The sequence below is a fragment of the Anopheles arabiensis genome, chromosome 3, assembly GCF_016920715.1.
Source record: "Anopheles arabiensis isolate DONGOLA chromosome 3, AaraD3, whole genome shotgun sequence".
In the NCBI taxonomy this organism is placed as follows: Eukaryota; Metazoa; Arthropoda; class Insecta; order Diptera; family Culicidae; genus Anopheles; species Anopheles arabiensis.
In genome coordinates this window covers 78544265-78570545 of record NC_053518.1, presented here as the reverse complement: position 1 = coordinate 78570545, position 26281 = coordinate 78544265, and the positions used below count along the sequence as shown (strand labels likewise).

Sequence of the window (26281 nt, the reverse complement as noted above, 5' to 3'; positions counted from 1 at the left end):
ATGCTTTGCGGAAAGGTGTCGCGGAAGTTTGCCGGTGTCGTTGTCGTCCTACCCGTTGGCTCGAATGGATCGGAACGGTGGGAGACAAAATGCGTTGAAATATGGCTTTCTAGTGATGTGTTTATTCGGCAGGGTGCTAAGAAATTGCTTCCGGGTCCTCTTTCTTTTCCTTGGGAAGAAGCACTTCACATCACACGTGGTAATGGATATGGAGAAGAGTTATTTTTAGCTACCGGTGCCAACTGCTTTCCATTCAATGTGGCAAGACAAAATTTATGTATTTTTACCATTAAACTTAAAAAGAGGCGAACCATAATGGCATCATTCCCAACAGCAATGGTACACGAAAATGACAAGATTGATGAAATTATTGGCTTAAAAATTGACATCTACATAAGCGAGGAGAATAAGAGCACGCGCGAAACCTTCATACTTATTCAAACATCCTTCCCACGTGGCTTAAGAGCCTTTTTATGGGCAGAAAAGAAATGGGCGCCTCGTTTGCAAAATAACAAACGACAAACACATTACCATTAGCCGTTATCACGTGTCATTTACGGCTGTGTGGTGTACGCTTCGTTGTCAATGCAACCGGCAGGGCCACTGCGACCCGCACGCAAGCAAATCGTACAACGAATGGTAATTTGATTGGCTGTCAAGTGCTTTTGACGCCGTTTCGATCCATCACAGCTTGCTTGGGGTTAGTAGGCGAGCAGGTTACAAAATGGAGGCGCGTGGTGTGAGTGTGGGATGTTTCCAGGATTTTAGTGCTTTCTCCGGCAAAGAACAGCTTTTACAAGTGCCAACCGAAGATGTACGCAGAAATTGTGGCTGTAAAATGAGAAAACCCATCCATAAAACGTGTGCGGCATGTAAGGTTTTGGGGGTTGATGCACCTTCGCAAACAAGAAGAGACTGCGGTGCTTAAGAAGAACAACGGAAAAAGTGGTACGTTATTGCTGCATTCTTTTCTATCCCCAAGTATGTTTCAGTTCAGTATGGGTTGTGGGAATTCAGTGGGAAGGTATGTTTTGTTTATATTTCCCCCAATTTATCACCTTCTAAAGCGTGGCTCATTTTTCAATACCTTTTTTTTGTTTCGGTGCCCATGCAGCAGTGCTCCAAGGAAGCTGCTCAGTAAACAACCGTGTCCTCGCGTCCTCCATTTCCGACGTGTGCGACACACAAGATCATAAAACTGCAAATCCCACCGGATTCCTTCGCACTCGCGTCCCCATCGCAATCGCAGCTCGCGCGTGTGTGTGGGAATGAACTCCTTTCGTTTCGGTTTGTTCCACCATTCAGCATTGGTACCTTTCCAAAAAAAACCCCCTTACACCACAGCTAGAAGGCTACATACACCCTCCGACGTTTATCCACATGCCAGCGGCAACTTTCGCCACAACCCTGTGTTGCGTGATGGCGTGGCGAATTGAAACAACGGCACCATTTCCCGCCGGCTTTCTCGCAATCGGAAATGAAAAATGGAAATCCCGTTGCTTTGCAGCGCTCCGTAGCCGTTCCGATTCCACTCCAGCAACGGTGGTCCAACGGTGGAGTTGTGTAAATTGATTCCTCCCCCCGGCACGCGGCTGTACCACACCACGCGCGGGTAGGATACTTTTGTTTATTTTTATTGTTAAGCAAGGAAAAGCGTGTAATTCTCGCCTCAATCCTGAAGGCTTTCCGACCGTCGCCTACTACTACTACAGTCTACGATGAATGCTGCCGCCCAAGAGTTTTGTTGGTGTTTATGATTATGGATGACTTGATTGGAAGTTAGTGTGATTGGATGAGAGATGACGTTCGCAAATTTGTCAATAGCTCGGGGGTTGGCTTTTACAGCAAGAGGTATTCTGAGATATTCATGATCCAGTTTTGGGATATCTGGAATTGAAAATATTGGCGAATTTTTTAATGTGTCAAAGTCAACAGCACACAATGTACCAAACATCAAAACTAACAAACCCATCATCAAACCTTCCCCCCTCCCTCGCCAAACTGCTTTTACCTTAGCTTAGACCCTACACTAGGCTCCCGTTTGCTCAAATATTTATACCACATCCAGCCCGAAGAGCGAGCGAGTGTAAAACTTTCCAACCCAAGCATCAAACAGCTCTCGGGCAAGCAAACAAACAACATCTACCATCCCCGACACCAGAACCGGGCACGGAAAGAGTCGCAAAACTTTTATTTTAAATGTAATATGTTAAAAAGGACATTTTTCAAAACTCCCGTGAGAGACATTTATTTGCTTATAATGTAAGTAAATGTTGTTTTTTTTTTCGCTCTCGCTCTCTACTTCAGCTTTTCCTGCTTCTGCTCCTTCCAGGATCGTGCATGCCGAATGGCAGAATGGTAAAGTGAGCTGTTCAGCCCGGTTGAATCGGCCGAGATAGTAACCAACTCAAACCAACCCACCGTCAGATAAATTCTCACGCTTCAAGCGGGAAGCGTCGGAACCCTTCGGGATGGTCCAAACACAACCCGAACAGTAACCAGCCTTACCCAAAAACAGCAACAGGAAGCCAAACAGACGACCTTACCTGACCAAACCAAACATTCTAAGCAAACCAGCTCCCCTGCCTCTGCTCCGGACGGGCGGATATGGGGAGTACACACTTTGCACGTACCCCGTGTGTCCCTTTCGCCTGTGTCAGAGGTAGTGTTTTTTTTACTTTCTCAAAGTTTTTGCTACCACAAAACCCTTTTTTTTTGGCTCATACCATCAAACAGACAGTGAAGCGTAAAAACCGCAAGTTTAGGGAAGTGTTGTGGGTGTGTTTTTGTCACATTCCGGCACACGATAATTTAAGAGCTGACATACATCTTCCGGATGACGCCTGTCGGATGAGGGAGGGTTTCGATAGAGGGGATTGGAAGAAGGTTTTGGTTCAATAAAGTATACAGTTCATGTGTGGCTCGTTTTTTTACGCAACCAACAAGCAAATGGACAGTTCGTACGACCTAGTAATATGCCCATCTTAGGTTCAAATCTCAACACGACCGAGCTCCGTCTACTATATGCAAAACTATCATCCTACTAAGGCAGTGACTTCCAAATTAGTAAATCAAGTATCAAAATGCTGCCTAGATGGCTCTTTTAAAACCAGCACTACAAACTTTTAATATCCCGAGTCCAACTACAATATTCAAACAATACTGCTCGACCTCAGTGGACTTCCATTTGTATCGATATGCCACTCTAAAATTCCCTGCAATAAATTTGAACTCCAAGTTTTCCAAGATCTAATATTTAACATGTTATATCTATCGCAAATCAATTACTATACTGACTAGTCTCTCATCGGAATTTTCATTGTGAACGTTCTCCTATGGCTTCGTCCATGAAATACTTCACTCTAATAGTTATTTTAAAGTTACCTGATAATGTGTTTTACACGGTATGAATAAGATGAATGTTTCCAAACTACTTTCAATGAAATCAATAAAAGTATCAAATAGTAAAGGCATAATTTCAATCATGGTTTTAACATTCAAATAAACATTGACATAATTCTGGCCCTGGGATTGCAATTAAGATTCGTCATTTATTGATGGATGGAAGTAACACATTTTTCTACAATAAGTTTAGGGGAGGGTTCCAAAATAGCTATTGCGTTACGTAATTAATGGATGAAGCCGTACTAATCAATTGGCGCTGTTTTCTTCCACAGAGAGTGGGCAGATCGACCAACAGAGTGTAGCTGATGCTGAAGGAGGCGCATGTATTGTTTCTCTATTGTTCTATTTTAAGTTTAATAACTAACAAGAGAGTACACAAATGCAGACGTAGCTTTGCTTATTGATCGTGTTTAAATAAATTAAAAGGACGATTAGACAACTGTCTGACTCCTGAAACAATTAAACCATAATTATCAAAAGAACATATCATTATCATTTGAAAAAGTCATGTATTTCAGTAAAAGTTCCTCATAAAACATTCGTAGTGGTAGAAGCACGTATCTTATTTAGTTAAATTAAAATAGTACTTGTGTTAAAAGATTATAAAATTAATCATTTCGACAATTCAATCTATATGTACACCAATTGAAAACGTGAAGTCTGTTTAGAGATGTGCTTGAAAAGTCATTCCAAAATGTCCTTTTCCTTTTCCTGCTATTATACATACATGCTCCCCACGAAGGGATTGGTTTCAAATGAAACATTAATTCAAATCAAAACATTAATGTTAAGTTCCTTCAGAAATATCCTTCCATACGCGTTACCTTCCACGGGAGGCAGCATCGGCCGCAGCTCTCTTTATGTTGGCCACATTTACCGTTCGCGTCACGCCGGACATACCATCGATGAACTTGGTCCGGAACAGCACGTTCGCATTGTTAAACATGCCGTCCTTGAGCGACACGATGATAAACTGCGAGTTGGTAAAGTGGGCCTTCAGCATGTTGCCGATGTTCTGCGTGTGGGAAAGGTCCAGCGCCGCGTCCACTTCGTCCAGAATGTACAGCGGGGCCGGTTTGTACTTTAGCATGGCCAGGATGAGCGAAAGCGCCACCAGCGAACGCTGCCCACCGCTCAGCTCGGTCAGCGATTCCTTCCACATCCCGTTGAAGCCAACCTTCACCTCCAGCCCCTTCATGAAGTCTACACCGTCCGGCGGTACGAGCCGAGCCTGCGTGCCCGGCAGCAGCGTGCTGAAGATGCTGCCGAAATTTTCATCCACCTCGCTCCAGGCCACCTTCAGCTTTTTCTTCTTCTCCTCATCCAGATCGGTAATGATTGCCTGGATCTTCTTCTTGTCGTCCTCGACCACCTTCTTGCGGCGCATCACCTCTTTGTACTGTTCCTCCTCCCGCTCCAGCAGCACCATCGCCTTCTGGTTCACGTTTCGGCTCATCTTGTCCTTCGAGTCCTGCAGCTTCTTCAGCTTTCGGCCCGCTTCCTGCGGATCCTCCTTGTTGTAATCGTACCGCGTGTTCTTCACGCCGAAAAACTCCTTATCCTCCGGTATCCACGGGTACTTTTGCTCCATCCCGCTGATCCGATCGTACCCGTCCTTGTTCTCGTTGCGCACCTTCGTGATTTCGTTCTCCTTCTTCTTGATCTCAAGCTTCAGCTCGTCGTTCTGCTTCAACAGCTTGTCCCGCTGGTGGTACTTTGCCTTCAGCTCCTTGCTCTGCGAGTTCATCTTCTCCTTGTGCTGCTTGATCTGCTGCTTTAGCGCGGTCACGGCCGCCGTCATCTCGTCCGTGGTGCCGCTCACCTCCACCAGCCGCTGCTGCAGGGCGGCGATCTGTTCCTCCAGCTTCACTGCCTGCTCTTTGGCGGTCATGATGCCCTTCTGCAGCTCCTCGATTTCGAGCTTGAGCGTTTCGAAGTCTTGCTCGTGCTTTTTCCAGTTTTTGCGGCTCTCTTCGCTTTTCTTTTTCGAGCGCTTCAAATCTTCTTCGGCCGACTTTAGCTCCCGCTCGCGGTGCCCCTTGCCGTCCGCGATCTTGGCCTGCAGGTCTTTCACCTTGGCGCTGCACTGCGTTTGTGTTTCGCGTGCTTCCACGATGGTTTTTTGTAGCGTTTCTGGGGAGCGAATCGAAGAGGGAGAAAATGTGTTTACAATTAAACGGATTTAGATGCCATTTGTTCAGATCAAGTTTAATCCTTTTTTATTTTCGTTTAGGTGGTCATGATATTTTATAAGTCTAATAATGGTAATTTAATGTTTCTCGGCAACGTTGCAGTGCAATTCTATTTGTAAAAACTCTATACCCAGTACAAATATATACCCAGGACTTAAAGTTTAATTAAAAATCACGAAGACGTATATAACGATTGACCAAACCGAGGAAGCGTGATTTAACATGAAATTTGGGTTTTTTTAGGTATTTCTTTAACGACAAATCCAAATACTACGAATTATGCCCCAAACGAAGGTTAATTCTATTCATTAACAAGTAAACATCATTTCATATAAAATCAAATCGACTTTACATCCCTTTCATTATTATTACCCAATACAGAGTTTTCCAAGTCTCTTTCGAATGTGCACATACATAATTTTTCACCGTCTCCAAGATGTTTTTCAACAGCTGTCAAATGGAGTGTTTGCTTCTAAAGGAAATTTCAGTTTCAACGCATGATTTTCAAGAACATAACAAAGAACTGTCAAACTCAATTTAGTTTGAGTCGTGTTGAAAATCATGCTGAAGAAATTATAAATTATGATAATGGAGATGACATGTCAGATCGATGTGGACTACCATGTTGAACGAAATGAATAACAATGTTTACATTCGAAAGTGACTTGGAAACCCTGTAATTTTTTTCTCTTCAGCATGATTTTCAACACGCTTCAAGCTGGACGGAGTTTACCAGTTCTTTATCATGTGTTGAAAATCATGTGTAAAAACCGAAATTTCATTATGCAGCAAATACACCATTTGACATCTGTTGAAAAACATCTTGGAGACGGTGAATAATTATGTGCACATTTGAAAGTGACTTGGAAAACCCTGTATTCGCCTCTTCCAAGATGTTTTTCAACAGATGTCAAATGATGTATTTGCATCATAATAAAATTTCAGATCATACACATGATTTTCAACACACCACCAAGAGCTGTCAAACTCATTCTAGATTGAAACGTGTTGGAAATCATGTGGAAAGACTGGAACATCATTGTGATGCAAATACAACGTACGACAGCTGTTGAAAAACATCTCGCAAGCAATGAAAATTGTTGTAGACATTGGAAATTGACAAGGAAACCCCTGCAATTTCACGCATACCTCATCTTCAATTTCACACTACCTCGAGTCTGTGGGCATAATATACTAAAAAGCCTCGTAAGCCCTGCTTAAAAAGTCAGATTTTTCTTATCCATAGGGTAGGAAAACAATAAATTCAAATGCTTGCTATAATACTTGAACGAATAATGATAATTTCAAGGTTTCATTTCTAACAATCCATTACAGAAAAAACTCTCCACTTACCAATCTTTTTATTAAGCTCTTCGATTTCTTCCTTCGTTTGCTGGAACGATGTTTGAGCCAGGCGCTGCTTCAGATTGTTCAGCTCGTAGTTGAGCATATCGTGCTGCTCCTTCAGCTGTCCGAATCGGTGCGCTGTTTTCTCGATTTTGCTGTAAAAAATAACCCAGATTTATAATTAAATACCAATCAAGCAATTCCTTCCCTTTCCTTCATCCAAACCTACCTAACTTCCGCACTTATATCACGCAGTTCCGCCTCCTTCTCCTGCAGCATCGCCTGTATCCGATTGATTTCCGCCACATCCAGCAGCACCGCATTGCCCTTTGCCCGGGCACCACCGGACAGCGTACCGCCCGGGTCCACCACGTCCCCGTCCAGCGTGACCGAGCGCGTCTTGATCCGCGGATGGAACGTGATCTTGTTCGCAATCTCCAGATTCTTCACGATGAACGAGTGCCCGAAAGCGAACTGCATCGCCTGGTCCACCTCCGGGTCGTAGCTGATGCAGGACAGTGCCGTCGTCACGTTCTCCTTCCCCACCAGCTCCTCCGCAAAGCGCGCCACGGACGGATCGATCTTTCGGCCCGAAATTTTGTTCAGCGGAATCATGGTGGTGCGCGTCTGCAGCTGGCCCTTCTGCAGCAGCTTCTTGCTCGTCGTGTCCGTATCGGTGATGACCGAGTACAGACTACCGCCCGCCACCGTACCGAGTGCCTGCGCGTACTTCGGATCCTTCACGGTGACCAGCTTCGCCACCATACCCTTCACCGAGCGGCGATCGAAGCCCGGCTCCGGGTCGCGATACTGCAGCTCCCACCGGTGCGCATTGCGCCGGTCCAGCTCCGACCGCAGCCCGCGCACTTCCTGCTGCAGTGCCTGACGCCGGCCCGCAAGCGTTTCCATCGAGCCCTCTTCGTACCCGGTCGACTGCAGCTCCCGCTCGAGCTGCCCGATCTGGCCCTCGACCTTCGTCAGCTTGCGCTTGTCCTCCAGGTACGCCGCGTCGCTGCTGTTCATGTTCTTCTGCTTGTCCCGCAGCAGCTGCTGCGAGTGTTTCAGCTCCATCTCCGACTGCTTGATGGCGGTGGTCGCTTCGGCCGACTTCTGCTTCGCCGCTATCAGCTGGTCCTGCAGCGTGGCCGCCTCGCCGTCCTCGTTCGTCGACAGACCGGCCGACACCGCCTCGAACCGCTTCTGGGCCTTCGCGAACGCCTGCTCGTCCGCCTCGCACGCGTCCTTCAGCGCCTGGAAGGATTCGCCGCGCCGCTGCATCTCCACCTCCTTTCCCGCCAGCGCCTGCTCGTCGTCGCGGATGCTTTTCTGGAGATTTTTCAGCTTCCGCTGCTCCTGCCCGATGCTGTCCTTCATCGTGTTGCGCTCGGCGGCCACGGTCGCCTCCTTTTTGCTTTCCACCGCCAGCTGCTGCTCCAGCTCACCCAGCGCACCGCCCCCCTCGGTGTCGATGCGCTCCTGCAGCTCCTTCGCCTCCTGCTCGAGCGTTTGGGCCGTGGCGCAGTTCGACTCGATCTTCTGCTCGCTCTCCCCAATCACCGACTGCAGGTTTGCGATCGTTCGCTCCGACTCCTCGACGCCCTTGCACAGCTGCAGATAGCGGTACGAGACGTACAGCCGCGTCAGGTACTCGATGTCGCGGCACACCTTCTGGAACTCGATGTAGTGCTCCCGCTCCTTGCGCAGCTTCTCCAGCTTCGGCTCGATCTCCTCCCGTATCACCGCGTACAGCTCGTTCAGCTTCGCGTCCTTCTTCTCGATCAGCTTCAGCGCCGAGTCGCGCTTCGCCTCGTACATGCTCGTGCCGGCCGCCTCCTCGATCATCGACAGTATCTCGGCCGGCTTCATGTTCAGCACCTTCGTGATGCGCCCCTGCATGATCAGGAAGTTGGGATTGTTCACGTTCAGCTGCACCGAACAGAACAGATCCTGCACCCGCTTGTTCTGCACCGACTTGCCATTGATCAGGTACTTGTTCTTGCCGCCCACCACGATCTGCCGGGTGATGGAAATTTCCCGACAGGTTTCGTACCCGATCGGGCACTGGTTCGGGTTGGAGTTGTCGAATATCAGCGTCACGGTCGCTTTCGTAATGCCCGCCTGCCCGCTCTTGTACACCAAATCCTGCAGCGACGTGGCGCGGACCTGCGGGAAGCAAAAAATGCAATCAGGGGTTTATTCAAGCGTGTTGCGTGTGACGCGCGCGCGTACACTCTGGGTAACAACAACAACCACCCCCCAAAAAAATGGCGGCAAAGCGGCCCTGCCAGCGACAGAAGCCCTGCCCGGCGTACTTACGTGAACCAAGTTCGAGATGCCCAGCACGAAGCAGATCGAGTCGAGGATGTTCGACTTGCCCGTCCCGTTCAGGCCGGTGATGGCGTTAAACTCCGGATCGAATCCCTGCACCTCCGTACGCCGGCCGTACGATTTGAACCCGTCGATGACGATCGATTTGATGTACATTTTCGGGCATTCGGGCGCTGGGCGTCATTCACCGTACGCGATACGTATTGCACACCAACACACCCGGACGCGGCGTTCGTTGCGCGTTGATGGCGGCGCCTTTTTAATTGTGCTTTTGGCGAAGGGAAAATAATTGTTTACGGCTTCGCGTTTTGTGTTGCAAACGGTTTGTGTATGTATGTGCGTGATGCGTGTTGCGTTTTTTTAACTCTTTTTGCTGCTGTCAAAACAACCTGGCAGTTGGAGTTTGAAATTTGACAAGCGCACAACGGTGGCACTGTTTGGTCATGCACAGATGAACGAAAAATTGTGTAGCACACAAAATATGGTTTCTTTTTTGCATATTTTTGCTCCATACGAATTGAAAAGCTTTGCAAAAATAAAGAAAACATTTTTCACACATAGCTACAGCAGTAAAACGTTTTAATTGTGTGAAATTTGCATTTTATTTTATTAATTTTATTTGCCGCTTTCCCACCACGCGGCGCTGCTGTAGCGGAAATGCGATATTCACCACACCCCGATTTGACAGCTCGTTTCGCCGCCGACTGTCACACACAGTTCAGTGCTGGCGGAACCACTTCCTTTCCTTTTCTAGTTTTGTTGTGCTACGAATCAAACATGCCTAAAGTAAGTGCTCGTGAAATATTGGCAAAAATCATGTTATTTGCCGCTCCCGGGATGACTAAAGGTGCATATAATCATTGCCGACATTCTTTTGTTGCAGGCACGCAAGGAGAAAGTTAACGCAGTCCAGGTCTTCGGACGCAAGGTAAGCAATCGTGTTTCGGCAGTGACGAGCGGTGTCGGCGGCTTCCACTCTACCTGCTGGGAGAGCAAGCACCCCATCTCCCTTGTGCTCGCGTACTGTCATTGTGTGGTGCTGATGGAAGATTCTTTTTTTTTGCCATTGCTCGTAGAAAACTGCCACCGCCGTTGCACACTGCAAGCGCGGAAAGGGACTGCTGCGTATCAATGGCCGCCCGCTGGACCAGATCGAGCCGAAGATCCTGCGCTACAAGCTGCAGGAGCCGCTGCTGCTGCTCGGCAAGGAAAAGTTCGCCGGCGTCGACATCCGCATCCGCGTGAGCGGCGGCGGTCACGTAGCACAGATCTACGCCATCCGGCAGGCGATCTCCAAGGCGCTGGTCTCCTTCTACCAGAAGTACGTCGATGAGGCGTCGCGCAAGGAGCTGAAGGACATCCTGACCCAGTACGACCGAACGCTGCTGGTTGCGGATCCGCGTCGCTGCGAGCCGAAGAAGTTCGGCGGTCCAGGTGCCCGCGCCCGCTACCAGAAGTCTTACCGTTAAGGATTTACTTTACACATTCGCGTACGCGCTCGTCGTGTGCGCTTGCTGCTGGTGGCTTGCCGGTATGTGTGTGCTCGTACTTCGTCCGCGCCCTGCATCGGGTTCAAGTGCTCCACGCAGCGAGCTGGCCGGTGGTGTGCGTCCGGCGAGTTATTTTCTCCATAAGATTTGCGCGTGTATTGCTTTCGAAGGGCGGAAGCTTGTGAGGAAGGAATAAAACGGTCAACATCTGTACAATCTTACGGAAAATGGTGGTAATGAGTTTTGGAATTTTAGTATGACGTATGGTGTTTTGGAGAAGGGTTTGAGGTAGCATTTGGATTGTCCAAGGAGAGGCAACATGTTACACCAGTCGTCGTCTAATGATTTGCAGTGTGAAAGAAAATTTCCTTCAAACTGGTTGTAATCCACCAATGGAAGTTCCCGTAATAAGAGGACACCTTTTAAAGGTCGATAAACAGCGTCCTTTTTTGGTCCGACAGGTATTGGAAAGAACTTGGTCATAGTGCTCATGTAAATTTGAATTAATGAAGAACTGAACGTTTCTAACGGTTCCGTTAAAAAGCCCTTCAAGACCGGCAGAACGTAATATAACGCCGAAATTAAATTTCGAGCTGACTGGGATTTCTAATAGTCTTAGAACAAAGTATATTTAAATATGTTCAAATTATTGTTTTAAGTTTTGACACGGTTTTTCACAATTCACGGTTCGATAATGAACCATGTGTAATAACTGTTGCTAGCATCTAGGTTGTTTTTAGGACATGGAAGCTTTGAAATAGAATCTTATCACTGTTTGGACACCTCCCAGAACGAGGATGCTCGTAATACAAGTTATTTGATTCAATTCCTAATAGTTAAAGGTTAATAATCTGTTAGGCTGGCTAGAATTTAAATATAGCTCCAACTTTAACACACTGAGCCCTGTAACTCTTCAATTTACGAGTTTGGCTTAAGTTTTCTTCCTTTATCGAGCTTTCACTCCGCTTTGAGGTCATTCGCGGTCCGTTTAAATTGAACAAACCAACATTAAATTAAATTGCGAGCTCGATGGTAGTTCAAATTAGTTGATTAGTACAACAATTTCTACACAATTTTGAGTAAAATTTACTTAAGTTTCCCATTGCCCCAATTTACCCACAAACAGATGTAGAAAAATGGTACAATTTTTCGTCCCAAACGAGACTGTAATTTATTCCCGAAATTATACCGATACAAGATGCTCGTTGGAATTAAAACTCAAAAGAACTCCTCATTTCTCCAATACACTCTCCCCGCCCCCTCTAAGCAGTATCCATGCTCTCCACCCCTTCCGGCACGAGATGGCGCACGACCGTATCCGTCACGTCCACCTTGTAGCACTTGCTCTGCAGTACCGCCGTCGTGCCCTGCTTGAAATCGTACGCCAGGCTGCGCGTGCCCTTCTTGTTCGCCTCCTCGTAGGTGCGCAGATACTCGGTCGCATCCTTTCGGATGACGCACAGATCGATGTTCGAGCCCGAGCCGAGATCGTTGAACACACCGGCCGCGATCGCATCGCGCACCAGCTTCTTGCCCTCCTCCTCCGACATGTCCGGCTTCCAGCGCGACTCGAACACGGACATGGCGGCCAAGCTGCCTGAACCCATCGTCGCGTACGGCAGCTTGTCGGTCGAACCGTGCGGGTAGATGCAGTAGATGTACGATCCGGTAGTGTCCACCCCGCCGAGCACCAGCGCCGCACTGACGTAGCCCTGGTAGCGGAACAGAAACTGCTTCAGCATCGTGTTGGCCACCACCACTGGCACGGTGCGGCCCGTGTTCAGCCGGTGCAGCTCTAGGTTGGAGGCAATCATCTGTGTGGTCATCTCGGTGTCGGCGGCCGTACCGGCACCACAGCAGTACATGTTCTTCGCCAGATAGTGGATCTTCTCGCAGTTCTTGTCCGCCACGATCGGTCCCTCGGTGGCGCGCGTATCGGCACCGAGAATGACGCCATCCTTGTAGATAATGCCACAGATGGTGGTGCCGGTTTTGATCATCTTCGGTGGCACGAAGCCATTCTTAACCAGTTGAGCATTTCTGCGGAAGGCAAGCAATCGCGGTCAGACAAGCTAGGTCGTTCCCAAAACACACACACACGCTTTGAAGCCAATACTTACCGGCGACAGTTTTCAAAGCTGAATCCTGGTGCCTCAAACTCGCGAGCAATGTCGGTAGTCATCGTGTAATTTGGATGGGATGTTTAGACAACCTTTTTCCACAGTTTGGGTGATATTGCCGTTTTGTGTATTTTGCTTCAGCCAGCTCTATTCGGTTTCGGCAATTTTGCTGTTTCACCCTGCTTGTCAGACGCCGAAGGTGTGTAGAGCGTACGTCGTGTGACGCAAAACGTCAGACAGAATTGCATAAACCTTGACTGCTCGAATATTATTGCACTCCCCAATAAGCAAAATTGAAACAATTTTTAATTGAATTAACCTAATTTAATCCCAAGTTTTGGTTGTTGTGTAAACTTAATTTATTCAATTGCAAAATGTATTTGCAGCAAACTGCTGTAAAGTATAGTATGAACTCAATAATTTACCCTCGAATGTTTGTCGAACCGACTAAACGACTCAAGCTCTCTACCTAAACGGAATATAGAAAGACTTCGTTTAGCAGACGGCAAACGACTCATGCATTCTAAAAATAGCAAAAAAGCTGGTGGCGCTATCTGTTGGTGGGATACCCCAACCAGTTGAGCTTCATCGCTTGGAGGAGAACTTTTTCATTGCCTCTGTACTGTTGTATGGTTTCGCATTGAAGTTATGCATCGCTAGAACTAGAACGGCGATACGCTTGTTTAAATACTTGACTCCTACGGAAACCACCAGCACTGAAGCAAGTGAGATTTGAGTAATGGTCGTTGGTGTTGATACCCACGTATCTGACTACATGACCATTCATATAGGTTTTTGCTCAGAAAGTTAGAAGGCTATATAGGTAATAAGATGAAACTTGTCGAAACACATTGCAAGAAAAGGATAGCAATATAATGATGAGTTGTAATACGCCATCTATTGTTCAAACCGATGAAGCTGTGGAGCTTTCACTTTTATTCTATAGATATTCAATTTTCCAGTCGTTTAAGCTTAATCTGTGGCGCTTGGGCAAACAAATAGGATATGAGAAAACAAGCATCAGGGCGGTTGCAACGCTCATCGGATACGATTTTATCGGACGAGATTTATATGGGATTTGACAGATAACGTCGGACGTGCGATTTCGTTTCGATACGATTTTCGCGAAGAAGCTCCACTGGTTGAGTATCCCACCAGCAGATGGTGGCATCAGCTTTTTGTTATTTTTAGAATGCATGAGTCGTTCACCGTCTGCTAAACGAAGTCTTTTTATATTCCGTTTAGGTTGACCGTGCGGCCAGACGAGGTGAAATATACAGCGAAATGAACTATTTGACAAGCGAAATATTTGACAGGTAAAGCTAAAGGGTTGGGAGAGATACAACATCCGTTTTCAAAAATCACTTAAAAGAGTATCTTCTTAAGCGGAACATTCTTTATGGGAAGAAATGATGAAATGTTGATTGAAAATAAACGAAATACTTGAAATCGAAGATTTTTAATGGATTTAGTTGCGATTTTGTAGACGTTATTTGTTTACATTGGACATCAAGTGGTTGCTGTGATGCGTAACCTGACAGATATTTCACCTGTCAAATAGTTCATTTCGATGTATATTTCTTCTCGTGTGGCCTTGCGGTGATTTTTCAGTCGTTTAAGCTTAATCTGTGGCCCTTGGGAAGATACAAAAATAATTGAGCTTATCCGAAACCTATTATTTTGAATAAATTGTTGTATAACGGTACTCCTTTTAATTTCCTGTTCTTTACAACATTTACAAAAAAAAGTTTTTAACCGTTTTCTAAATATTTTTCAAAAAATCTGCCCGAATATTGCATTCCCAATTTATTCAATCAGTTTTGACATCCAACTCCCTTCCAGCAGTTTTGGCACACCGGGAATAGCAAGGCTCACAAATTGGCCAAATTCCATCGCAGACACCGTCATAAACATTCCTCCCGTCGAGTAGTTTAATTCGAGCAGTGAAACCGTGCGGACGTGTTGTGTGTTGTTGTTGCGGGTTCGTTGCAATGTTTATCTATTTCTCTATCGCTTTCCATCCCTAGGCGGTGCGAATTTCCACACTTTCACACGACGGTTTTGGGGATGGCGTGGAAAAGCTGGGTGAAAAAAGGAAAATCTCTCATAAACAAGCGGGCTGCACCAGGAAACCAGTTTCTCCGTTCCTCACCCTCTCGGCGGCCATCTTGTTTGTGTGTGCCACAGAAGTAGCAAAACAGAAGCGAACTTGTGCGGTGTGTTTATGTATGCGTGTGTCTGTGTGTGTGTATGTGTGTGGCTGTGGTGTCATCATAAAGTCAAACAAAAATATGCATAAAGTGCGTAACTTGCTCGCGTATTCCCTTTTTCGGACATCTGTCCGATCTTCTTGTCTAATCCGAGCCCGGCCAGAGGTTGGGGAAATGTTGATTCTCCCGGTATTTGAGAGCAGCGGCTCGGCTACAAGCAGGCGCGCGCGTTCTGGTGAAAGTTTTCAAGTGTGTGGGGGAATAGAAAGGAAAAAGAAAGTATACACACACCGACGACGACGACTACGACGACCTCAAAAGAAGGGAAGCAGCCGAAGGTGTAGAAAAGGGGATGGAAATGGGAGTGCAGCTCGTCGCCATGCTCGTACCATTTTCCGCCCGACCTTACTGTGTTGATCATAGCAACCCTGAACGCGTGGACGGGGGTGGGTGTGTGTGTGCATTGAAAAACCTGTCCATAATCAAGGGAGGCGTTTTCCTGTCAGAACAAACTCGTGGCCGGGTGTTGGTGCCGGGTCGTGTAAAAAGCAGTGATAAAGGCAGTCTTGCCCCAAAGGAAAGTGCGAAAAGGGTCGCAAGTTTCACACTGGATTCGGAGAGGGTTCGCCGCAATCGCTTCCAATCACTTGATTGCATACGAATTTCCCCCCAACAGTACTTCCTCCTTACCCGTGGAATGTCATCAATTGGTGTATTTTATTCGAAGGTGCATTTGTTTTCTATTCGTTTCTCTTCTTTCCTTCCCCATATAGCATTTCACAGTGTGAAGTAGTAGCGAATGTTGTGCGGTGGCTGATCGTTGGCGTTGTGTGTCTGTATATCATCCGTGCCTACACGAGTGCGTGTGTGTGTATGTGTGTACGTGTATATGTGTAACCGGCCGGGGATTTCGAGTGCGGTGCGTTTAAGTTTTTTCGGTTGGTGGGTTTTTAGTTTTACGATCACCGTCCGGAGACACCATCTGTTCCGGAGCCGAAGGTGATTCCTTGGGTTTGTGGAAGATTAGTAGCAGAAGAAGAAAAAAAAAACGAACAACAACGATCCAACGACCTGAATTACAAGACACACCCCTCTTGCTCGCGGTCGTACGGTATCGGAAGCGGCACATTTGTTCTCCCTCCCCCCGCATCGCGTCAACCGGCACCCGGTGACGACTGTTCCGCCGATCCGAACCCGTCCAGCAAAAACCGCCCAGAGAGCCGTGGGGAGAAAGAGGCGCGCGGAACGTCATCCCGTCGAAACGGAAAGAGCAACAGCAAGGCAGGAGAAGGCAGGCCGGAAACCGGCTTGGCACAAGCGAGACACAGCCGCTGCGACAAGACCGCCCGGGCAACCACCACCAGCGGAGGTACCATTTTCCGGAGGGAGTGCGTCCAACAGCCAATGGTTTAAATGGACGCTACATCCATCATTACGCAGGTGTCGCGGGATGACGAACAGCAACTGAACAGCAGCTATCCGAACGAAAAAGGTAAGCGTTCGGGCGTACGAGAATGTGCTCTTTTCTTTTTTTGTTGTCCGGGGTGGCGTTAGACAAGCGCGCCCAGCCTTTTAGCGTCGGTTCTACAGTGTGGTACAAATTTACGCAGTACACTGGCGCAGCAGAAAACAAATTTTCTTCAATCATTCCAAAAAGTAATTCCACAAATGTATGTACAACTCATATAATATGGAACTTTAATCCATGAGTTGTAGTAAATTGGATGTGTGACAACGGTTGTAAGACGTGTCAGTGTGTAATTGACGTTTCAAGTAATCCAGACTCTTAAAATGTTCGAGGATTCCAGTGTTTCGTGGCGCTTGTAACGGAAACTCCGTCAGCCTTTCTTCAAGAAGCATACCGAAAGATGAACCCATTGTGATATGGCGAAGTCTACTGGCTGAAGAAATCCATGCCAACATTCAAGCGGTTATGTGACAAAGAGGATTCTCTTTCCTTGCAAAACAAAACCAAAAACTGAACACTACAAACAACTTTCATCAGATTACCTCAAAATATCATTCGCATTATCTACACTCATCAATCAAATTTTTCAAACCTAATCAAATTGCTATACGAGCACATCGCAATAACGCTCACTTTACTGCAATGGGGGAAATGTTTACAAAGTTTACAATTTTGGGTCCAAACTCCATATCGAAAGCCCCTTTACCCCACCTATCCCTACCTAGTAATGATTATCTTGCCAGGGGTAAACCAATCGAGCTACTGATAGTCAAACCCATCAGTGACTAAGTCAGCCCTAGACTCCGATTGCGGTTGTTGCACCAAAGAAGAATACGTAGAAACGTGTTCTTTAACAACAAAGTTGTATATACCGATTAAACCGTCTGATTCATTACGGTACGGCAAAAGTGTGTGGTTGTTTTTGAGACCTACTGTGCAATTTGAAACACAATCTAAATTAGACAGAAAATAGAAACCCCTTGCTATGCTTCGTCTTTTATTAGCTGTCCTTCTTGTGCGTAAAAAAGATTTATGCAATATTTTTCGGTGAAAGTATCACGGCAGTAGACTACGAGTACCCGAGGTGAAATCACACGCCGTTTTATTTTGTCCTCCCGTCGTCTAACACTGTCTATCGAAATTATCTTAACCATTTTTGGGATCAAACCCTAAATTACGACATCGCATAAATCTTAATGGAATTATGCGTACCGAGAAGAGAGTCTTTGTGCGAATTGCAAGACGGAGCCAAATTGCGTTAGGAATAATTATAAACTTGGAGCTAAGAGGGGAAGATTTTTACGAGTACTTACACTTCCCTGCACTTTTCATCACAAGTTTATCTATATTTGTTCATTTTTTTAAAGAAGAAACCACCCGCATTGCACCCCCTATTAGGCGGAGTACGAAAGCGGGCCTTAACTGCTGCTGTTCGTTTCGTGCAAAAATTAAAATGGCAACCTGCGCCTAATTAGTTGTTATGACAATACACGTTGATAAAGTTTGTTCATTATGTTGTGCTTTCATCGACCGAGTTCCCACCACCATCTGGGATGGGAAAGGGGTGAGCAATAAAAACAAAGGCAAAGCAAAGTAAACGGGTACACAAATTAATCGTTTCCAACGCACGTTGGAATGCTTTCTACAAGCCGCGTGCTTTGGCTGTTTGCTATCTGCGCTTCTGCACGAGAACGATGCCGATGGTGGTGTGTACCCGGTTGATGGTTGTTCTAAATTTTCTCGTTTTTTTGCACCACCAACACTACCGTTTTCTCACAGCGCGCGAAACTGTGGTGTATGCTGTATGCTCGATGGCGGCACGGTTTTACGACATTAAAACCGTTCCACCATTCCTTACGCCGGCTTTGAACGGTGTGACTCGCGTGGGTTTTTTGTACTGGGGCGCTGTGAGTATTTGCGTGTTTTGTGCGGGGTTGAAATTCGCAGCAGACGTTTGCGTGTAGGACAGTTTTGCAGTCTGAGAACAGTCGCAAAACCTTCGTCTGGTTTCTTTTGCCGTCACAAACGGCTTCTCCGAGCCAAGTCAAATTGAAATCGATCGATTGAGCCGGCAAATAAGACAAATGTGTCTCTTCGGCAAAACATTGCCCTTTGCCTCCTTCCTTTGTATACAAAAAAGCCTCCCCCGTGCCAGGTCTTTTGGCGTACGCATAACACGTAAAACCCTCCCTTCGAGTACGATGCGCAAAATGTTACAATGGGAGTAAAGCAATAAGCAAAAAGAAACCTCCCTGTTTCCCGCACCTCACTCAGCCTTCTTGTTGTGTGCCGCGTTACGATGATGTTGTTGTGGTTGAGAGGGTAGCGCGTGTAGTTTTGTTGATTTAGAACACGTTCTTACACCCACAGCCGCTGTCTATTTTCCTTTTTGGGCGAACCACAAACACACGGGCCCGGCAAACCGAGGGCCATTTTGATATTGCTCTGTACCGCGGTGGGCGTCCATTGGTTTTTGCTTCGTTCGGAGATCCATATGCGTCTTGTGTTTGCAAAGTTTCGATTTGGATGTAAAAGGGACACAACAGGGATCCGCCACGGTACCGTGGTGGAGAGACATTGATCGAACGTGGGGTTGAGTGACTTTTGACTTTACGAAATGTTTGGAAATTGGTTTTTCACATCAAGAATTTGAAATTGATCATTGCTTTTTAGCTTTTTTCCCTCCAAACCGTTGTTGATAATGGGAAAAACTTAAAGAATGTATTTCTCGTGGAATAAGTAATAAATGTTGATGCCTTATACCGTATCAATAAGCAAGTAAATTACTTAAAACGTCTTTGAATAGTTTTTATTATTATAAATGCATCGTCTGAAATAGTTTTTTTAATTTGATATATTGGTATTTTACACTTTCGAGTCTAGGTTCAGTAGCCTAACTATACATTTCACTGCTTCAAAATCCATTATCAAACTCCCGTGACACTTGCACAAACCAAAGTCCTAAATCTCTGTTTTTTTCCTCTTGAGCAACACTTGAAAGAAAGTAATCTTCTATCCGTATTCGAAGCATATTGGCCACCGAACTCCGGTCCCCAGAACTTGAGTCATAATTCATGCACGACCGTTCCAGTGCCCTTAAGTAGTCGCACGCTTCACTCCACTGCAAAAGTAAATCCCTCACGCAAAATAAGAAGACCAGATTCCTCTTCCACCGTTTGCAAAAGTATGCGTAACAGGTGCAGCGTTTTTGCTACTTTTTTTTCGCATTCTAATGCCCTATTGCGCCCGTTTAGCATGGAGTAGGGAAATTCTAGAGGCAGCGGTAATAGTAGTAGAGGGAGTAACACACCAGCTGCTCGACCACCAACAGACGGCCAAAATTTTACCAACCTTGGTGATGATTTTTTGTGGCTATTTTCCTTGCCTTGCTGTTGAGCTTAGCGAAGGGTGAAGGATGCGTGGGGCTTGCGGATATCGGGGGTAAAATCAACGCGCTCTGTTCGCTTGATATCGTTTGTTAAGTCGTTTTTCGTTCGTTTGCTTCTCCTTCCTTTTTCACCGCTAGCTGTACTGTGCATGTGTTTGTTTATTGCTTTTCAGTGAGTTGGAACTAAGTTAAAGATTTGCGCTTTCGGTGGAGAACCTTGGCGGTGGTAAACGACGGACGGCGAATTTCCCACGAGGCAATGCCTCGCATGTTTAGATCTCGCGAGATTGATTTATTTATCCGCTGGCGAGAAGAGATTGCTGCTGCTCGTGTGTAGAGGAGAAATGGATGTAAGGTAGATGGGTTGGTTCGCAATCCGTACCATTCTACTGCTGCCGCTGTTAGGATTCGTGGTAAAACCAACCCAGGAGAAGTGATTACCTGTGAACGAGAACGTCGAGAAGTTGACACGAGCTATTGAACTTTTGGTCTGATTAGGTCAGCTTCTAGAGAGGTGTTGAAGACAATGGCTTAGCTTTTAAGTGGAAGGCAAATACTTTGCTCAAATACTTTTATCTGATTTCAGTTTTCTGGCAGTCAAATGCTCCAATAGGGTAGTTTAGTGTGACTCACGGTACGGGAAGACAAAGAGTATATCCATCCTTGTCGTTCACCTGTTGTTAGGGTATCATCATTGCAGAGTAGAAATCTATCAGATAATGAAGCTCGTTGTTTTAAAAGAACATTATCAACGACAAGATCTACGATCTATTGTCGGTAAGATTAACACACACAAAACAGCAGTGTCGTATACCCATGTGACCCCCCTTCCTATGTGACCGTTGTGTTTACACTCGAGTATTGAATCGTTTTTGCACTTGACACCATACGCTTTTTGAAGTGCCACTCTATCCCTCTAGGCTTATTACAACGGTGCGGAATGGAGAACTCGATGTACAGGGATATTTTTTTTTTCAACTTTTGCTTCACTTCAGCAATGTATATCGGCAACAGTGTTGAGTACACACACTGTAAGTCTAATCAAATAGGGAGAGACAAACATCGGACAAACATTACAGTCCTCGACGTTGTTGTCATCGTGGTGGTGGTGCTATGGTGTTCTATTAGCAAACAGGTTTTAGTGTACCTTTTTTTACTATTATCTACGAACACGACCGTTTGATGCTGGAGGCTGATTCATGGTTTTGTGAAGGTGTTAGACATTCCAGATTGTTGGAGTAGCGCTCCCGCAACTCTCTGATGACATCAAATCCATGACTTTAGGTCGTACAGTAATCGATGGCCGCTCAGGGCCATCGGTTGTTCCTGTGTTTGTGTGAGTAGTACCGTAGTAGAATTCACCTTCAAATCAAACTATAAACTGAGCATAAACCTTGCGGAGATTTCAAATCTCGCCCATGCTATAACTGTTGCATTTCCATTCAAATTTCCTATCGAACGACGTCTTGGCGCTCGTGAAGTCCGTATCGAAGCTCTAGGCCAAGGTGGTGCCAAAGGTAACACCGCATTATATGGACGGCAGTGGTGTGGTAGTGGTGCAGCAGGCCACCACGATGGCGACTGGCGAAAGTCACGGACGACAGCTTGCCGGCATAGTGCCTTGGAACGGTCCAATGATACCTTGCTAACGCTGCCAGAGTGGTTTCACTTCTTCCCTTTCTGGTTTCCGCTGTGTGTATGTGTTGGGTCTCTCGGTCGCACCACGTCGCGCCGACCAGTCGTCGTTGTCGTCGTCGTCCGGGGTGTGGAAAGTGTGTCAATAGAAAATGGGCAGCCGACGACAACACAGTTCCACACTACAGACGTACCAACCGCACAGACACTATCAAACAATCCAGAGTGGCCTAGAGTAGAGCTGGACAAAGTTAACAGTCTAGTCGGTGTTTGTTGGAATCGCTGTACGAATCCTTGGTAGAAACATCTGCTATCTCGGCAGTGTCTGCTGGCAGGAGACAGCTTTGCTGCCTGGGATTAGTCGGGAATAATTCCCACGAACGTGCCCTAATGTCTTAGTTCACTACAAGTGGTGGAAAGCTCTCGGCAATGGTGTGCGACGGCTTCCATCAGGCTCTTTGTGATGGAGCGCCTTGGGAAAGAAATCAATAAACTATCAATAATTTCGATTGACAAGACGTTTCCTTGGTAGCGTCCAGGCCACCACATTGTTGGATGGCAACGCGTGGAAGTTGCTGTGAAAGAGTGTGAGCTTTCGAAAACGTTGGCAACATAAAGCAAAGCTGTTTGGGATTTTCCCTAGTGCATTAAAATGTAATAAATCGTTTGGATTGATAACCCATGTTGGGTGTGGATATTCAACTTCGGAATAACTCCACATTCCAGGAACTGGAATGGATGAAGTGAAAATTAACAGTAATTAGATGTTTTTTTTCCATAATCTTTCTATATCTCTGGCGTATTTGATTGGTGACAGTTCCTGGAAACAGTTACCGTGAGAAATCTCTAATGTACCTCTGGGCGATAGTACTTGAAGAAGTAGAAGGATTGATCGGAAGTAATCGTGTCGACAATGTGTCACTACATACGTGCAGAAGGCATTATTGGAGAGAAGAAAACACAATAATCTGGTCCGTGTGTGAAATCCCCGTGCTGCTTCCCGGCAGCAGTTGCTGGGTAATAAAAGAAGTTGCCACAATCCACTATTCCATCATCGTCGATTAGCTGAAGGCGTCCCCCTTTAGTCGGTCTGTCGCATTGCAATCATGATGCTTGTCGTCAGCTGTTCTGTGGCATCAAGTTATTTGGCGAGTGTACAGTGTGCGTCCAAAAGGCTAGCATAAAAGCAAATTGATCCATCACGAGAACGAGAACGTCTTGCTCTCTGGCACTGGCAGACTTTTATTATGGTCCGGAGTACCCTCAATTGGGACAACCGTTTTATGATGTTTAAACATAATGATTCCCATCATTAGTGCACACTAGTGTACACGCATTTGTAGACACGGACATACTTTGTCCACTGTGGGTCATCTTTACGAGCAGTTCCAATCGTTGCTAAATGTGTACTAATATTCCACTCCAGAAGATTGACGCTGATGGGGGTCTTTTTTTTTTTTTAAAGAAGATGAACAGCGTGCGGAATGGAAATAAAAGTGCGGAACTGCAGCAACGTAAAGTGGATTACGCGTGTAAGGGATGCCCCTCTATACTTGAACCAGAAAGCAAGTGATGGACTTTGGAGCAAACATGCTTTTCTATTTTTACTGCACACTGCATGCTGATTGAACTCTTCGCAACTCCGCACTGTGCAGAAAACGGTAGACACTGGTCCAGGTTATGCACTGGCTGCCGCCGTATCGGCGGTTTCGGACGATTTCACTTCTCTTCACCTATCTATCCATCCATCCTGCCAACTTCGGGCATCACGCTGCGGGATTGGATCGATTCATTCCACAATTAAACACTTCAACGCTCCATCTTAATGATCACGATGATGGTGCTGATGGCTATAATTGGTACTGTTGTTGGTGGTTCGCTTGGTGCCGGTGGGCCCCTCTTACACCACTGACATAGATTGTAACTTTCAATTTCACTTGATTTCGAATTGATTTTCTCACCGATTGCTGGTAGTGGTGCCTGCAGTTTTGAAGCAGTTTTGAAACACTAAACGCGCAAAATTGAACGCAAATGTAGACGGTTTGGGGTGAAGTTGCAAACGTTTTTGCTTTTCTGCGCGTTCACCCGAACGACTTTCCAGTCGATGTCGACCGAATCGGGGAGCTGTTTTTCCTCCCCCCATCGACGCCCCACTGAAGTCAGTTATTAAAATAATTGGTAAACTGTTCGCTGCAGGTGCTGTTATTCGCTGCTCCTTCTCTCCATGCCATGCCGATCGGCCGCTGTCTGCACTAATCGAACTTTACCATCTGTTAATTAATTGTGTCTGCAACTGTGGGACTAGAGAAGACTTGTGTGTGTGTATGTGTGTTAGGAAATGAGGCTCGATCCATTTCAATCAGGGCAAAAAACGACCCTCCAAGTCTAAGTTTCTTTTTTGGTGAATCGTTCGTTTCATAACGATCACGCCTTACGGCACCGCATCTTGCAAGGGCGGTGACCCTTCGCCGGCTGGGGTTAAGAACTGTTGGAAACAGGGGCTAGTTTATTCTTTTGCTTTTTTGTTTTCGCTTAGTCGAGAAGTCGCGTCACACACAAGCACATGTGGTTTCCCTTCCTTAGAGGGCACTGTTTTGTAGTTTGCCGTTTTGGCCCCGTTCCGATCCTATCAGCGCTCTTTGTGTGTGCCCATCAGCTGACAGTTAATCTTGCACACCCAAGCGCCATCACCCGAAGCTAACTTCCAGGGCGTATGTGTGTGTGTTGGAGTGTATGTGTGCTATGCCTCGTCTTTAGTATGTGAATAGACGGCATCGCGCTCTTTTAACCGCCACTATCAACGCTCGGCAATCGCTTCCAAGTGTGACTGACTGACATCATCGCGTTTACTATCGCAGAGCGAGAGGGGGAGGGCGCTACGAGGTGGTCGTAGAAGAAAATTATAATTTCACAATTATAATTGAATGTTCACGCACGCCCATACCAGCTGTGTGTGTGTGTGCAGTTTCGTTTCCGTGTTGGTGGTTGGCATGGAAAACGCGGACGACACCCGACGGCGGTTCGCCCACACAATCTTGGGGATGCACGCGTAAGTCTGGGGTTAATGGGGTACGCAATGGCAGCTGCTGTACCCACCCGGAACCATTCGGCCCCTCTGTGGAGGGTCCCTTTTTATCTCAAAATAAACATCTCCAGAAATAGTCGGCTTGGGTGTGTGTGTGTGTGTGTCCGTTTTTTTCGCAAACCCTGAGGCACACACTCTTACACTCAAGGGCCGACTGAAACGTTTTCATTTTTACGCCCTTGCGTAGGCAGTGTCGCACCGTGGGCAATGTGGGTGGTGGCTCTCATTCATAACGGAGCACAACGAAGCGTCTCCAGTAATTGTGCGGGGAGGAGCCGGGTTGGTGGGAACCCACTCTTGTGAAAATAATTATGAATGTAAAAATAAAACTAGTGCAGTAAGCGTTGGCTCTTCCATCACTCATGTTGATGCTAGATTCGTTCGTGTTTTTTTTTCTCCTTTTTGCTATGGGAGAGATGAGAGAAATGTGTGGACACACACACACCCTTAGAACAGGCCGCACTAATTGCAATCAGGTGCGTTATTGTGCTGTACAGGGGGTTCCAACAACTGTCAAATGATGTTTCTGCATCATAGTGAAATTTTAGTTCTTACACATGATTTTCAACGCATCACAAAGATCTGTCAAACTCAGTTCAGCTTGAGACGTGTTTGAAAATCATGTGGAAGAACAATATATCATCATTGTGATGCAAGTACAATATTTGACAGCTCTTGAAAAACATCTTGCAAGCAATGAAATTGTTTGTTAACATTGGAAATTGACTCGGTAAACCCTGTAAGATACACTGCACCAACAAAACAGGCGCATCTATGGTAATTGATCAAAAATGTACTTTTTACAAAACAAAACATAAAAAAGAACCTCGTTGCTGGACGCAATATATTTAACCGATTGTGTCATGGACCGCTGTGCCCTGAATTTGCTGATAAGAATGCTTCATTGTGTGCGTGTGTCTGTGTGCCTTGCCCTTTTTGTCACGCCGGTTGCTACAAACTCACAGTTAGTTATCTTTCGGCGCGCGGTTGTGCAAATTCTCTTCCGACTGCACTCTTTGCGGTCCTCCAGAGTGTTTTGTTTATCGAACAAATCACTTTTCAAGGGGATGTATGTGTTATTGTTTTACACCGTGTGTCCCATACTAAAAGACGGCACTGTCTCCGTGCCGCCACAACAACGGTGGTGCTACTACGGTCTCTGCTGCCGGGCTGAAAACTCTCATTTCCCAGTTCCGGTGTCCGTTATTAAATTTTGTATCGTTATCAGTTGCTGCAGTGTTCCACGGCAGCACCACACCACCTCCTTGACTCTTTATTCTGCTCCGAAGGCGAGGCCCCAGCTATGCCAATGTCCATTGGAGCATGTGCGTGAGGGAAGATGGTGTCGCACACTTATCTAAATCGTTCACAAACACTCACAAACAAACGCACATGCACACACGCACGCCGGAGTGTGCAAAAAGAAAAACAAACTGTGGAACAAATAAATATAGCACGACGCGTTTCGGTGTGTGATATTTATTCACAGAGAGAAAGAAAAAAAAAACACACACCTTCCATGTGTGCGAGCGTATTGGGCACAGCTTTTATTTTTCTTTCGGGGTGTGTGCCTTGTGTGTCTTGACATGATTATGGTTTCACTGGGAAAGGTT

At 46.2% G+C, this 26281-nt stretch overlaps 4 protein-coding genes across 4 annotated transcripts in view; 2 read left to right on the top strand and 2 right to left on the bottom strand.

The window, feature by feature from the left end:
• Positions 1-3894: 3894 nt before the first annotated feature.
• LOC120900144 (structural maintenance of chromosomes protein 2) lies at positions 3895-9636 on the bottom strand. The gene is made up of 4 exons (XM_040306770.1): positions 9261-9636; positions 7174-9107; positions 6951-7099; positions 3895-5538 (listed from the first exon to the last, which is right to left on the bottom strand). The coding sequence occupies exons 1-4, from the start codon at positions 9426-9428 to the stop codon at positions 4226-4228; spliced, it is 3564 nt and encodes a 1187-aa protein (XP_040162704.1). The 5' UTR covers positions 9429-9636; the 3' UTR covers positions 3895-4225.
• Positions 9637-9967: 331 nt separating this feature from the next.
• LOC120900149 (40S ribosomal protein S16) lies at positions 9968-10990 on the top strand. The gene is made up of 3 exons (XM_040306774.1): positions 9968-10058; positions 10156-10200; positions 10349-10990. Exons 1-3 carry the CDS (start codon positions 10050-10052, stop codon positions 10739-10741), a joined length of 447 nt encoding a protein of 148 aa, XP_040162708.1. The 5' UTR covers positions 9968-10049; the 3' UTR covers positions 10742-10990.
• Positions 10991-11902: 912 nt separating this feature from the next.
• Positions 11903-13082, bottom strand: LOC120900148 (proteasome subunit beta type-7). The gene is made up of 2 exons (XM_040306773.1): positions 12883-13082; positions 11903-12802 (listed from the first exon to the last, which is right to left on the bottom strand). Exons 1-2 carry the CDS (start codon positions 12942-12944, stop codon positions 12025-12027), a joined length of 840 nt encoding a protein of 279 aa, XP_040162707.1. The 5' UTR covers positions 12945-13082; the 3' UTR covers positions 11903-12024.
• Positions 13083-14818: 1736 nt separating this feature from the next.
• LOC120900047 (phosphatase Herzog) overlaps positions 14819-26281 on the top strand; it is a 51832-nt gene continuing 40369 nt past the window's right edge. Inside the window, exons 1-2 of the mRNA XM_040306551.1 lie at positions 14819-14863; positions 15866-16584. Coding sequence (XP_040162485.1) covers positions 16506-16584 — 79 coding nt within the window. The 5' untranslated portion in view covers positions 14819-14863; positions 15866-16505. The remainder of the gene's footprint in view (positions 14864-15865; positions 16585-26281) is intronic.

Coding starts and splice junctions, on each gene's coding strand:
- LOC120900144 (XM_040306770.1), bottom strand. CDS start 9,428: ATGTACATCAAATCGATCGTCATCGACGGGTTCAAATCGTACGGCCGG. Junction 9,108..9,260: donor GCATCTCGAACTTGGTTCAC/GTAAGTACGCCG, acceptor TGCTTCCCGCAG/GTCCGCGCCACGTCGCTGCA. Junction 7,100..7,173: donor GATATAAGTGCGGAAGTTAG/GTAGGTTTGGAT, acceptor TATTTTTTACAG/CAAAATCGAGAAAACAGCGC.
- LOC120900149 (XM_040306774.1), top strand. Junction 10,201..10,348: donor TCCAGGTCTTCGGACGCAAG/GTAAGCAATCGT, acceptor CATTGCTCGTAG/AAAACTGCCACCGCCGTTGC.
- LOC120900148 (XM_040306773.1), bottom strand. CDS start 12,944: ATGACTACCGACATTGCTCGCGAGTTTGAGGCACCAGGATTCAGCTTT. Junction 12,803..12,882: donor AGCTTTGAAAACTGTCGCCG/GTAAGTATTGGC, acceptor TGCCTTCCGCAG/AAATGCTCAACTGGTTAAGA.